The following is a 14,188-nucleotide window of genomic DNA, read 5'->3' as shown; positions in this document are numbered from 1 at the left end:
TCTAGTCAAGTAATATATTGAACCTTTCTGAGACTCACTCACTTTCTCTGAAAAATGTCTGTTGTAATATCATGGTTTTAGAATTTTAATAACAATTAATAATATCATAGTGCCTTGCAGATAGGCACTCAATAAATTGATAAATAGGAGTTCTTTTATGATTACCAACATAAAAGGTGAATTCCACAAATAATGTGTTTCTGCTTCATAGACTCCACCTGGGTTGGGTCCTCAGTAAATAATATAAAGTAATATAAAACCTCTACTCTGTGATTAAAATCATGTTTTGACATGCTTTATGAGCTCTTTTCATATGGATTTTTGATAATATGCTTTCAAAATTATTGGCAGATCTACTCTTTGTCTGTACTTCAAGCTGGATAATGGAAAATGATTTATACAGTTTTATTGAATTTACAAGGGTTAGAGTAGCCACGTTAATTATTGCTATGTCATTCTCCAAGGCTAGCAGGAACTGAAACAAAACATAAGCCAAACTAAATGTAATTAGCATTAAAATGACTCAAGCATGAAAAATAATCGAATGGGTCCTGGAGTGTTATTCTCGACAACAAAAAAGATCCTACTTGTTTGCAAACATTCATTTTAATTCCCTTTACCTCATCATTTGAAATTAGAGAGGTATTTTAGGTCCCTCTCATATTTCTCAATAACATTTTCTTAACATTGTGATGTATGGTGTCATATATAATTAATCTAACTTTTAAAACTAGATGATAGCAGCTGAAAATTTTCACAGGATGAGTACAAAGAATCCACCTCACTAAAGCATAATCATTTGTTCTTTCTAACTGTATGTTATTCAGTGTTACTGTTTTCTGATTAGAACATTCTCTTTTTAGAGTACAAATTCTATCTTCCAAATTCAGTGAATTCTATGTTGAATTTAAAATACAATGCTACCCGAGAAAAATACTTTTACATAGAATTTCTACCCAAATCCTTCTTCCTAGACCTTGGGTTAGCAGCAGTAAATATAGTCAGCCTTCTGAATGTTGCACATCCACAGATTCAACCAATTACAGATAAAATATATTCAAGAAAGAAACCATTTCTGCAGTGAACATGTACAGACTTTTCTTTCTTACCTTTATTCCCTAAACAATACAATAATGGTTTACTTATTATTTGCATTGCATTAGGTACTATAAGTAATCCAGAGAAGATTTAAAGCATAAAGGGGATGTTCATAGACTATATGTAAATACTATGTAATTTTATATAAGGAGTATTTGCAGATTTGGGGATCCATGGGAGTCCTGAGGGATAGTTTTCTTTACTATGGACCGATAACAGTCAGAAGATAGCCTAAATATGAGAAGATAGAAAGAAAGAAGAAATTCTAAGAGAGATAAAAGAAAGTATTGTAAGGACATATATAGGGAAAGCAAGGCATGGGGTAAAGCAGATAACAATAGACACAGATTAGTGTTTTGACTTTATAGTCAAGAAAGTTGCTAGGAGGTGACAAGGAGGGAAAGCTAGGACTGTATTCTCAGGAAACAAGGGTCTCCTCAATGGATTTCTGTAATTAGGAGAGAGATCTAGCAGTTTGAGAGTGAAGGAGCCATGCAGGGCTTCCTGGAAACACAAGCTGATTCCACAAAATATATGCCTCCTTCTAGTTAGATCAGAGCTGATGTGTAGCAGAACCACACTTTTTTTTAGCTCTGTTAGCTCTGAATTTTTTTGGAATATTTCCACACTGTTGGTAAGAAGCTCTTGTCAGAGGCAGTATGTGTTCCTTTTCTGTGAATACTCAGATACATTGTGGGTATATCTGAATTTCTGAATTAAAGAAGGACTCTCAGGAATAGCAATAGCAGGGTGTTCCAGGACACTCCAGCTTATATGGCTGGTGTAAATTTTGATAGGCACCTGTGTCAAAACTGTGTGTCTATTACCTTTAAGAGGAGCATATTAACTGGGGACACTTAAAAAGGCTTGAGGTTAAGTCTCAAATGGGCTCTGAGATACAATGATAGGACCAAAAGGACCCAAGGTATAATTTTGACTTTATTAGATATGCCTGAGATCCTATTAAATGAGTGTAGCAATATCATTAAAAACAAACATTAATGGGAAACATTTTTCTCTTCATGATCATAGATTAGAATTATATAATTATAATTATATTTGTCATCCGAGTGATTTGCAAATACAGTATAAATCATTCATTTCTTTTTTTTTCCTACTGTAGTATTGCATTTCAATCTAGTTTTAAAATCAATATACTTTACCTTCTTTCCTGTCACTTCCTGCCTTAAGAAAAGAAAAAGCCCAGGGCTCTGACCATATTTGAACTTGATGAGCTCTCTTATAATGAGATGCCTGGGCACATGATGCCTCTATAACTGGATTTCAACAGTTATTAATAGCTGCCTTCTTCCCTCTTCAGGGTCAGATCCAGTGGCAGATCCCACGAACATAAGCAATGTGCTACCTAACATAGGCATCTACAGACTTGTCCAATGGACTATTTTAGACAGAACTTTTATATAAGTTTTATAAACTTTAAAGGGTATGAAGGAAATAAGTCTACCTTTGAAATAAACTGTAAAAATCCATTAAAAGAACATTGCCTTTAAAGTATTTGAAAAGCAGATAATTATCTAAGTGAGAAATTAGAGTGTCCTATCTTATTATTCTAAACCATGGGTTTTAAGTGATCTTGAAATGAAAAAAAAAAATTCTTTCTAGATATTGCTTTTTCATATGTAATTCTCAAACTTTTTATATCTTTATTTGCATTTTTAATAACTTCAGTATGTATAAATATGCAAGCTCTAATTCTATATCTTGAATAGTCAGTTTTCAAGTAAAATACAGATACCTATCTGGAGATTATCATTAAGTTAATTATAATGCATTTCATAATTGTATAGAATGTGTTTCCTTTCATAATATAAAAAGGAAAATCATGACCTTCCAAATTAGTAATTTTGTTGTCAAGTAATTTCTTTTCCTTAACTCTGAATTGTTTAAGTTAATGCTTAAATTTTATGTAGTGTGTTTTTATTATAGAACAAAGGGGTCTATATTAAAATATACTGAGATTAATGTGAAATGTTAAAACTTACAACCTTTTTAAAGATATTACCTCATATAGTAAGTATTTTTTGTTTTGTATTTTTCATCTTGTATTTCAGACATATTATGCACAAAGTGTCACAATTTTATAGAGGATAAAATATGATTTCTTCTCCCTTTTTTATATCTAACAAGGACATTAACTCACAGATATGAAGTTGATAAAATTTATAACATGACAATATTACCACTTATCTAGCAAATTTTTAGAGATAGGAACTATTCTAATGTCCTAGATAACCATAAGACTCAGTAAATACTTACTACAACCCTTTGAGGTAGATGCCATTTTGTTCTCATTTTGTAGATGAGAAAACTGAAGCATGAAGATAATTGGTTTTCCCAATATCACACGATAATGAGTGTATTAGTTAGATTTGTTCAGAGAGAAAAGAATCAATAGCATATGTGTATAGTTATATGAGGGGGGATCTATGAGCAAAATTGGTTCTTGCAATTCCAGTTACTGAGGAGGCTCATGACAGGGTGTCTACAAGGTAAGACCCTAAGAAACTGGTAGCTTGACTCAGTTTAAGTCAGAAGGCCTTAGAACCAGGAAAGCAGGTGACATACCTCCCACTCTGATGCTGAATGCCTGAGAAACCCAAGGGAAGGAGGAGCTGTTAGCAGTAAGTCCTGGAGTCCAGTGGCTGTTGAGCCTCAAGTTCTGATTTCCAAGGCAGAAGAAAAAAGGTCCAGCCCCATTATTTGAGAAAAGACCAATTTACCTTTTGCATGTGTTCTCTTTGGGATTGTTGACCAGTGGATATACCATACAGAGGGCAGATCCTTTTCACAGATTAGATTCATGCACTAATTTTCTCTGGGAACCCCCTAATAGACACTCCAAAAATAATGTTTTATCTAGGTTGCTAGGTATTCCTTAATTGAGTCAAGTTGAGACCTAAAATCAACCATCATTGTGAGTGATTGTTCTTAAAGGAAAAACCAAGTAGTATGGCTCTGGAGTGTATAGCTAACCTCTAGGCTACTTTTCTATATCAGACTCCAAAGAAGGAAAACCAGTTCCATCAGAAATGATGATTTCTAAGGGAATTTTCACTTAGCAAGACTAGCACTGTGAAGAATGAAAACACTGGGGTTGATAGAAATAGTAAGTGTGGTGGAGAGGGGAAAGGGAAGTAGCTATAAAAAAGGAGTTGCAAGAACATAGAATTCGGAAAAGTACAACATATATTCAAGGCATCATAAAGAGGGCAGTTTGACAAGATAAGAGGGTTCTTTTTTTGATAATTCTTAGAAAGATGAATATGTTCAAGGTGCTTGCTGGATATTATTTGATATATCATTACCAACATTAAAATAAACTCATTTTCTACACAAATAGGTTTGATATTCACAATTGTGTGTTTATCTTAAATGTCAATCTGTTACTAACATTATGACCCTTTATTTCATTCACCCAACTGACTGAGTAAGCTATTATCCTGTCAAGCATTCACTTGTGACTCAAAGTGGAACATTTTTAAAATGAATGTGTGTTTATACATATAAAATTTGGACACTAAGGAAAACTTCAGATAGACTTTCCTACTTAAGAATGCAAAATCAAAGTGAAGTATTCCTGATCACAGTACATATCACTGTCTTTTTCAGGTAAACCAGTGATGATAGTGACAGAGTATATGGAGAATGGTTCTTTAGATACATTTTTAAAGGTAAGATTTGGAACTAAGTTAGTTAGTTATTCACAGTGTTATTTATATATCAATCATGTCATTGAAGTTGAAACTGAGAAAACTTAAAGTTAAAAGGTTTTAAATGGATAGAAATATGTGGAGCCAGAATAACTATACTCCAGAATTAACTGTGGTTTGAAAAATGTGCTTTTGAGAAAATAAATCCAAATTACGTCTTTGTAGTTTTCTTTAGGCATATGTTGATTTGAACAAAAAAAATAAGGAAACTGGGATTAAAAAAAGAGAAAAGGATGGATATAGGAAATGAAGGGAAGGGAAGAAAAGAAACAAAGGAAAAAATAAACTTTACAAATACTCAACTTTTGAAAGTGCATAATGTCAAGGCGAGCAAGGAGAAATATCTGAAGTGTCCCTTCAGTCCTTAAGGAAGGCATCTGTGGGAATCTATAAGTGTTCATAACCCACATGAGGACCAGTCACTGAGTCATTGTTTACACTAGCAGAAAAGTCATGTGGTAGGAAAGAATAGTCGATATTGTCAGATCTTCAGATCCGGTTTCAGGAAAAATATTTTTATGTGTACTTCCCCAAATTTTAAATATTGACAATTCATTTTTATCAGTAAATAAAATATGCTTGTGTCTGACAATGAAACACACTTAGGTCTGATTAAACCTATAGTCTAGCAGTAAGTCACACTATTTCTTATTTCAAAATCACCATCAGTTAGGCCTTATGAATCTGTGCAACTTCATTAAATTCAGTACCTTTAACAAAAACAACAAATTTCCAAAATTGTTAACATTTTCTGTTAGCAGTCATCCTTCTCCCTATCTGCTAAGATACTCCCTTATCTACTCTGACCACTTTATCTTTACCTCAGTATCTCTATACAGTTAGTTACTTTTAAATTGCCTAAAATATATTCGTTGTTACCTCAGGCAAGTACTAGAATGGAGTAATGAACAAACTCCTTGAATAACTGCTAATAAAGGAATTACAATTAAGAAAAGGTCAACAAAATTAGATTTTGACAAGTGCTTTCAAAGCCTTTATCTTTTTTGACCAGATCAACATTAAAAGTTAACCAAATATTTTCTATTCTCCTTCAGATAGATATTGCATATACATTTTGATGGATGGTAATATTAATTGGAAGATTGAAGGAAGATCCTTTCATTTTTCCTCCTTTGAAGGGTATTGCTTCACTAATATTTCTACACTGTCTTTATAGAAAAACGACGGGCAGTTCACTGTGATTCAGCTTGTTGGCATGCTGAGAGGCATCGCTGCAGGAATGAAGTACCTTTCTGACATGGGCTACGTGCACAGAGACCTTGCTGCTAGAAACATCTTAATCAACAGTAACCTTGTGTGCAAAGTGTCTGACTTTGGACTTTCCAGGGTACTGGAAGATGATCCTGAGGCAGCCTATACCACAAGGGTAAGATCTAACAGAATGCATTTCTGACACACTAGACTAGAGATATTTAATTTTTAAAGATTTTAAAGGAAATAGCAAAAAGGGCATTCCTCTAACAAAGTCAGAGATATCATGAGAGAAAGAGAAAAAGAGAGAGAGGGCGAGAGAATCGAAAGCTCATTTCTCTTTTTATATATCACCAAATTCAAATATTAAATACTGGTAAGGAAAACATTCACCTTCTGAATCTTAATTATTTACTTTTTTCTGACTATACTAAAATAGAACATCTGAATTAAGAATGGGTGTAACAACATAAAATCATATAAATGTTTAAATCCAAGGCAGTTAAAGGTAGAATCTCCTATATTAAAAGAAACGGTAAAAGAAAGTATATATGTATACACACATAATGATGATGTAAACATGTATAGCATCACAGAGTGTCCTCAATTGCAAAATAAATACAGAAATATCTGGACCTTACCTTTTCAGAATTTATGTCATTGGGGAAAAAAGTTATTCTTCCGAGAAGTTTTGAGTTACTGGAGTTATTGCAGTGCCTCACTACTTTTCTTACATACTCATGGCAAGCTTTCATCTATAGGAAATTGGGCACCAACACATATTTTCATACTTAGCAAAATTCACCACTCTTTTCAGGAGCAAAAGTAGTTGCTTTGTGAACTGATACAGCATATGGTTGACAATTTTTCCTATGTAAAACTGTTGACATTGCTGCAAAGAAATTTTTTGGGTCATCTATGATATTGGATTTATTAAGTCTGAAACACTTACAATAAATAATTTTTGTGTAATTTGAAATATTTTCAGTGTTATTGAGTTAGATATTCTGGATGTCTAAACTCCTTATGAAGACAGGGATTTATTGTACATCTTTTCACTGTCCAATTTGGTTAGCTTTTGTTTGAATGTAGAGTAACAATTTTGCCATCTCTCATTCTAAAATCCATTTAAAGGTGCTACATATGTTCTTAAACATCATAAATTTATAACTATAGTCTAAATATAAGTTCTTTAATACATTATAGGGTTGTTTTGTTTTATTTTTATATTGTTGTATTGTGACTTATGGTTATTTGGGGATTTGTACTGTGCTGAAGGGCAAGAGTAATTTATCTAAGCAAATGAAGGTTTCCAAAGTTCAGCTTAATAAATCAATAAATTAATTGATGAGTTATCCCTGCTCTTCTAGACCTAAGTAGCATTGTCACTATTTGCATTAAATGAAGCTTCAATTAAGAATCCTCCTGGGATTATAGTTACACTTAATAAACTTGACCTGAGCAAGATTGAGGTTATAGAAAAGTCTACTGCCAGTGTGATTGTTGTGTTAGTTAAGTGCAAAAAGTAGATTTTTCAAGGTCTGTGTCAGTATGTTATGCTGCAGAGTTGGGAGTGAGAGACAGAAATCGTGAAATTCTTAAGACACTCTTCTGAAATGGAGTGTGGTAGCATTTTATGGAAAATCTATATACTGAGAGATGATTAGATAAGGGACTGTTGGAAAATATGCTGACTTCTATCATGGTAAGAGGATCAGAAGAAAAATTATGGGCTGAAATACAACATAATAACATATTTCAATTCTAAGAGTCACTTTAATCACATAGTGTAGAATATCACATCTCTATGAGTAGACAGGTTTCATGATATGAGCTTGCCTTTATTCTTAATTAACAAGAAGTTTAAAGTAAGTTTTTTTAAAATGGATAGGTAAAGAAAGAGCAAGATTATTACATATTATATAGAGTTTGCATATAAATATCTAGAGTTTATATATAATGGTTAGATAAATTATATGTATGTGTATATATATATAAATATATACTCTATAAATATATACACATTTAATTATATATTAACTATATAATCTATGGTTATATAGGTTTGCCTGCTTTTGAGGAGAAAAAAAAATCATGATGAAGGAGGCAGGATATAAAATTATTTTTTTCTACTATCTAAAACCCCAAATTCTTATTGTGGTGAGATTTTCCCCAATATTCTAAGTTTAACAATTTTTTTAATTTGGTAATTAAACAAGATACCCATTTCTGTGGTTAGATAGTTAACCAATAAAATATACAAATGTGTCATCAAAAAAAGAAGGGAAATATTTCAAGTCTAAAAAACATAAAATGATGTTGAAGTAAAGTATAACCTAAGTTTTTAACACATGGAATTTTCCACCTTCTCTTATTAAACTTCTCAGGGTTGCATTTGGCAGCCTAGACATTATACTCTAAATTTGTGTATTTTTTAAAAAAAAAAAAAGCATGCAGAGAATTTGAGTCCACTGCTCTACCTTAGAAGTCCTGAGAGTGTACCTTATTGATTTGCTTGACTGCCTGCTTTTCCCTACTTAGAGCTGCCATCCTGAGGACTGTAATTGAGATGTGGGTCCTGTGTGTGTTCTAGGAGTCAAACAGAATTTAAACTAGAAACCTTCCGGACAGCCAATTAGTAGTTAGTCTACAAATGCTTATGGACTGGGAGATGGAAAAAGAGACTGCGTGCTGTCAAACAGATTCACTTAAAAATGCTACATCTCTTTCTAGATCTTTTCAGTGAGGCAGCAATATCCCTAGACACATTTGAGGTATGTGAGGATTTTAAAAATTCTTTTTTTAAACTTAGGGAGGCAAAATTCCAATCAGATGGACTGCCCCAGAAGCAATAGCTTTCCGAAAGTTCACCTCCGCCAGTGATGTCTGGAGTTATGGAATCGTAATGTGGGAAGTTGTCTCTTATGGAGAGAGACCCTACTGGGAGATGACCAATCAGGATGTGAGTATGGAACTAGTCTTTCTCACTCAAATTGAGAATGAAATGCTTTGTTCTCTGAGTCCGGACACTTACATTGTTTTTCATTTCTGGATATGACAGTTGCTTGAAATATATGAAATTTTTTGCTTACCCTGTGATCTATTTTGTTGTTGTTGAAATAGTCTTTATGCAGAAGCTGAAAATATGTTATTACAAAGGAACATAAGTTACAGTTATATAAAACTCACTGTGTTGCCAGATTGTCTTAGCTGTGTTATAGTGATGTGTCTTTCAGATTATGTCAAAATCATTCTCAAAGATGAAGAAAGAGCCATCAACAAATGAATACTGACAAGCAAATTTTTATGATTTGCATTTGATAAAGGAGGCTAATAATCTAAATCAAAAGTATGAATGATATAGATTTAATAGTGAATGTTCTTAGAGGATAAAAAGAAATGGTCTAAATTTCTTTACATTACAAAATGTAAAAAGACTTGTATTATGTATTTAATTTGATGAAAAAAAAAACAGATTCTTTCCCTACAATGGAATAACTATCCATGCATATAATAACAGAATCCTAATAGTAAAGAAACCATGAAAGAATCTTCTATTCATTTCAGAATGTTTATGATATGATGCCAGGAACATAACTCCTTGCTCTTTGCTTTTAAATTTTTCTATTGTTACTGTTCAAAATATTCATTTTCATTTTGGATCATATTGAAAATTGATATTTTTCCCTGATAATTGACATGTTTCTCTATAACAATAGTTTTACAGGCAGTTAGCTAGAATAGATCAAGCCCTTACTATGTGTCATACATTGTCTTATGTGCTTTATCAACAAATCGTTGATTGTGTCTTTCTAAAACCTGGATATTGAACTATCTCAACCCAATATTTGAAACATTCATATTTTTCTTCCAAATATTTCTTTCATTCATACTCTGTAACATCTCCCTTTCCCATGTATGCCCTCAGGAACCGAGAGAAGATAATGTAGCTCTCCTACTGAATTTTATTGAAATAAAAGTGTCTTGCCAGTAATTATCTTTCACTTTTCAAAATAAAAATTCAACTACTGTCTAAATTAAAGTCAATCTCATATTCATTTCAAAGTGTTTCCCACAGTTCCAGGGCCAGCCTGACCAAGTTATGTAAAGTGGGGATGAATGATCAAATCTTTGTTCCTTTGTTTCTTTGTTTCCAAAGACTATAGCTGGATTCTTCAGGATTGGTCTGAGTGGAGAGGTAGGAAAGAAGGGACAAAATTATATCATACGTTGGGGCTATTGAGGCTTCTTGTGGAGAAAACATTAAGTCATGAGATCTCAAGTGAGCTACTTGTCTGAGCTTTTCCAGGACTCTTGATTGGAGGCCCCTGCTAGCCCCTAGAAGAGGAGTGTGTGCTCCAACCCACTTCCTAGATCTCTTTGTGCTTGCTCCCAGTTCCACACCTCATATTGTCTTATTGCACCAATCACATATTAGCTACTAGCAAGGGACATACTTTCACATATATACATATTCAGTTGGATGCTTTCCTTATGGTCCTTCTTTGGGTATTGGTATCACAGACTATTCCAACCATTTTGCCTTCTCCAAAATTCCCCAGGTGAGATGTCTAGGTCATACACCCATTTTCCCAAAAATTATTTCATAGCATTCTTCTCTGGTAGCAGCAATAAATCAGGTTGATATATTTCTGACTTTCAGCAAACATATAGCAAGAGAGCTAATCTCCACTTCAACTAGGATGGTATAGCTATTTTCCTTTGTGACCCATTCACTTGGCTTGGGAAGGGCAGTGCTTAGTTGTGTTTCTCTACATCTGAGAGGACATATCAGTGTTATGATTTAAGGGACAGGACTGTGGTCAAAATTATTATTTTGTTATCATTATATTTATTTATATTTATACTTATAATGCCCCTTAAAGTTTAGAGAAGTTAAACAACTTTCGAAAGGTCACAAAAAATAATAAAAGTTATACTAGAAATTTCAACCTAGTACTGAATTAAAAACAAAAATCTAACCACCAAGTCTCATTTCAATACTATTGTTGCCTTTAATTTTTATGGAAGTTTTTCGTTTTTGTTCAGCCAGAAAGCCTTCATATGGTGGTCCCACCCATGTGTCTATTTCACTCAAAGGAAACATTTATCCCTTATTTCCCTAGTTAATTCCTACTCACACTTGAAATGCTTTGAGTTCTGATTCTGCCACTCAGAATCAACCATGCAGTAGATCATCCCCATTTTTGGCAATTATGTCTAATATAGTTATGTCAGTCACAGATAAAATTATAGATAAAAGTAGATTATGTTGTTTGGTGAATATTCTTTCATGCTTTTGCTGGTATTGTCCAAGTTTCCTTATGCTTTTTTACTGCTAGTTGATAGGTAGTCATATACTTTCACTATCCTCCAGCTCTCTCATCTTCCTTGTGAGACCAGCACATAGACCCTCATTTGCCAAATGGCCAAAGTACAAGAAGGAGTTCAATTGCACTTCAGCTAGTAATGTGTCTTTTAAAATCCCCTTGGCCATTCCCATGAACAGAGTGCTGGGTCAATGACACTGCTCATTGTGGAGCATTATAGATGCATGGAGAAGGACATAGGAACAGGGAGATTGTGTAGGGTGATGAGGAATTTGTCTTAAATCCTTCACACCTCCCTTCATTTCATAGGTTACCTGTTGGAATCTATATCTTGTGTAATAATTCTCAGTTTTTCTATCCTATGTCCATTTTTCAAAGTTCATTTATTTAATGCTCAATAGCATTGTTGACATGTAGTTATCATCGAATCCACTCTCTTAAATACATTTCTTTGGCTTTTATTGTTCCTTTTTAATTTTTTCCCCTGATTCAACCATTTGAGTGCCTTGATACTTTTTAATATAACATAATTTCAACGTATTCAGAAAAATGAGAGGGAATGGTGTTGTAAGATTTTTAGGAAATTATAAGAATAAAAACTAATATTTTAGTTTTGACCAAGTTTTCCAAGAATTAGATGAAATTTTCAAAAGATGATCCTATAAATATAGGTCATTCTAAAATAGTTTTGTTTAATATAAAATGTAGTAAATGGCTTGCTATTTTCTCAGCAAACTCATAGTCATCTGTAGCACTTGATTTCTAGATACAATACTAAGTGTGACATGCCCCAAGTTCTATCCAAATTTATATCCAAGAAACATGAGGGATCAACTGTATTTGAAAATCATGATTACTGACTATTTTTCTTGGGAAAAATTCTCAAAGAGCAAAGTTGAAGTACTGATCTAACAGTTTCAAATGATATATCCCATGATGTATACATTGTAAATACTATCTGATCTAAAAAGTGCTTTGCCACCATGAAAATTTACATTACCAAGTCATACAGTATAATCTAAATCTCACAGGGGAGACCTTCCTCTCTGCCAGGGGAACAAAACACAGCAGTAGGTTGCTTTTGATTTAGGATTGCTGCTACCATTGCAGAGAAAAACTGTAACCCCCCCCCAAAAAAAAAAAAAAAAAACTTTAATGACTAGGATGATTTTAGGTAAATACCAGACCATGAACTCTGATTCAATCTCAGGAAGCTAAGTTAACTTCCCGTAGGCAGTATAAGCCTATTTATTAATATCAAACAACCTAAAGGTCAGTTTTTTTTTTCAGATTCAGAAATAAAAACCAAGTTAAATATTTTATTGCAGTGCATTTTTGCATTTAGAGACAGTGTCTTTCATTTGTATTTATTGAGGAATGTATCAATCCATAAATTCAACTAAAAATAAATTCCAAATATTCTCTAACTTATTTAAGTAATCATTTTTCAGTCTTCCTGTTTAAATTATTTTTTTCATTTTTAAAGGAAATTAGTTTTCTGTATTTTCATTTTCCTACAAATTTTAATCCAGCATTTTTCTTACAACTTTGGTTGGTATAGATTTTACTTATAAGGTATTGAGAATATTTGACTCCAAAAGTTATAAATCGACTTAAATACTTTGCATGATGTATGATTTTCTATGTGTGTATATATATGTCAAATCAGAAAACATACATGTATACATATGAAAGATCTAAATATGTTCCTACAGTGCCATATATGTGTGTATACATATACATATGGTATAGAAATTTAAGAAATATCTTGTTTATTACAGATATATCACATATACTTATTAAATTACTGGAATAGTTTGTGGTAAAATAGACAGCATATTATAATTAAATTAGAAATATGTGAATTTATTTTCTATCCACATTATGTAATTTACTAAAGATTTGACAGCAAGCAAATTTTTCTACTTCTTAGCCTCAGTATCATTTTTTTCTATGAGAATGATGGACCAAAGAATATTGATTTTCCTTGATAATATTGGTCTTCTAAGTATAGTACTGTCTTTAGCTGTAAATATTTTGGAAACTGGTATCCTCCTGATAGTTCTAACCCCTTTTCAAAAAATGATACATAAAAAATACCAATGCTTTATCTGAAAGATCTTGTCAAACAAACAAACAAAAATCTTCAATTTAACTCCTTTCATCTTGGATTCTACAACTATTGGTCAGTTTCATTGATTAAAAGGTGAAAGGACTTGAACAGAAGATGTTTAAGATCTCTTTAATTTCTGGAATTCTACTGATTTAAAATTGATATACTAAGAAAAAGTATATTTTTGTTAACTTTTGTTAAAAAGAGTCAAGATATCCTAAAACAAAACTGATATACTTGAAACTGTTTCTGAATTATCGAAAATTATTTCCAGAAATATACTCTAGTCATTTCTGAGGAGCTTTGTGTCTCAAATAACAGCTCTTTTATATGTAAGATTTTTAGCAAATACCCAGCAGTATTGATGCTGAAGCCCTAGATGGAACTTAGTTCTGAAATGCACATTTGACACTCAAATCTCCCTACAATCTTTCTGCCATTCAGGGATCAAACCTACATTTTCATGTCTCCTGTAATCTAGAATACATTTTCTCCCAAAATGACTCATTTTGATTGTGGATGGATGGATGGATAGATAGATAGATAGATAGATAATATATGTATACACATACACACAAACATATATAATTTCTTTGTATTATATGTTATGAAAAAACAGATATGATTTTATGGTGTAATGTTTATACTGTTCTCAGATTACTTTCTTGGAAGTGGTTAACTATTTCTAATAACTACATGAACAA

At 32.6% G+C, this 14,188-nt stretch overlaps 1 protein-coding gene across 10 annotated transcripts in view; it reads left to right on the top strand.

Annotated features, from left to right (window-relative positions):
- The window catches only part of Epha5 (EPH receptor A5), a 339,772-nt gene that overhangs the window by 303,024 nt on the left and 22,560 nt on the right, over positions 1 to 14,188 (top strand). For all 10 annotated transcript variants that reach the window (XM_015482150.2, XM_048784581.1, XM_048784579.1 and 7 more), the window contains 3 exons: positions 4,729 to 4,790; positions 6,007 to 6,216; positions 8,854 to 9,003. In XM_015482150.2, the coding sequence (XP_015337636.1) occupies positions 4,729 to 4,790; positions 6,007 to 6,216; positions 8,854 to 9,003 (422 nt within the window). The remainder of the gene's footprint in view (positions 1 to 4,728; positions 4,791 to 6,006; positions 6,217 to 8,853; positions 9,004 to 14,188) is intronic.

The sequence above is a fragment of the Marmota marmota genome, unplaced genomic scaffold (assembly GCF_001458135.2).
Source record: "Marmota marmota marmota unplaced genomic scaffold, marMar, whole genome shotgun sequence".
Classification (NCBI taxonomy): Eukaryota; Metazoa; Chordata; class Mammalia; order Rodentia; family Sciuridae; genus Marmota; species Marmota marmota.
The sequence above is the reverse complement of the archived record's forward strand: the minus strand, read 5'-3'. Positions and strand labels throughout refer to the sequence as shown.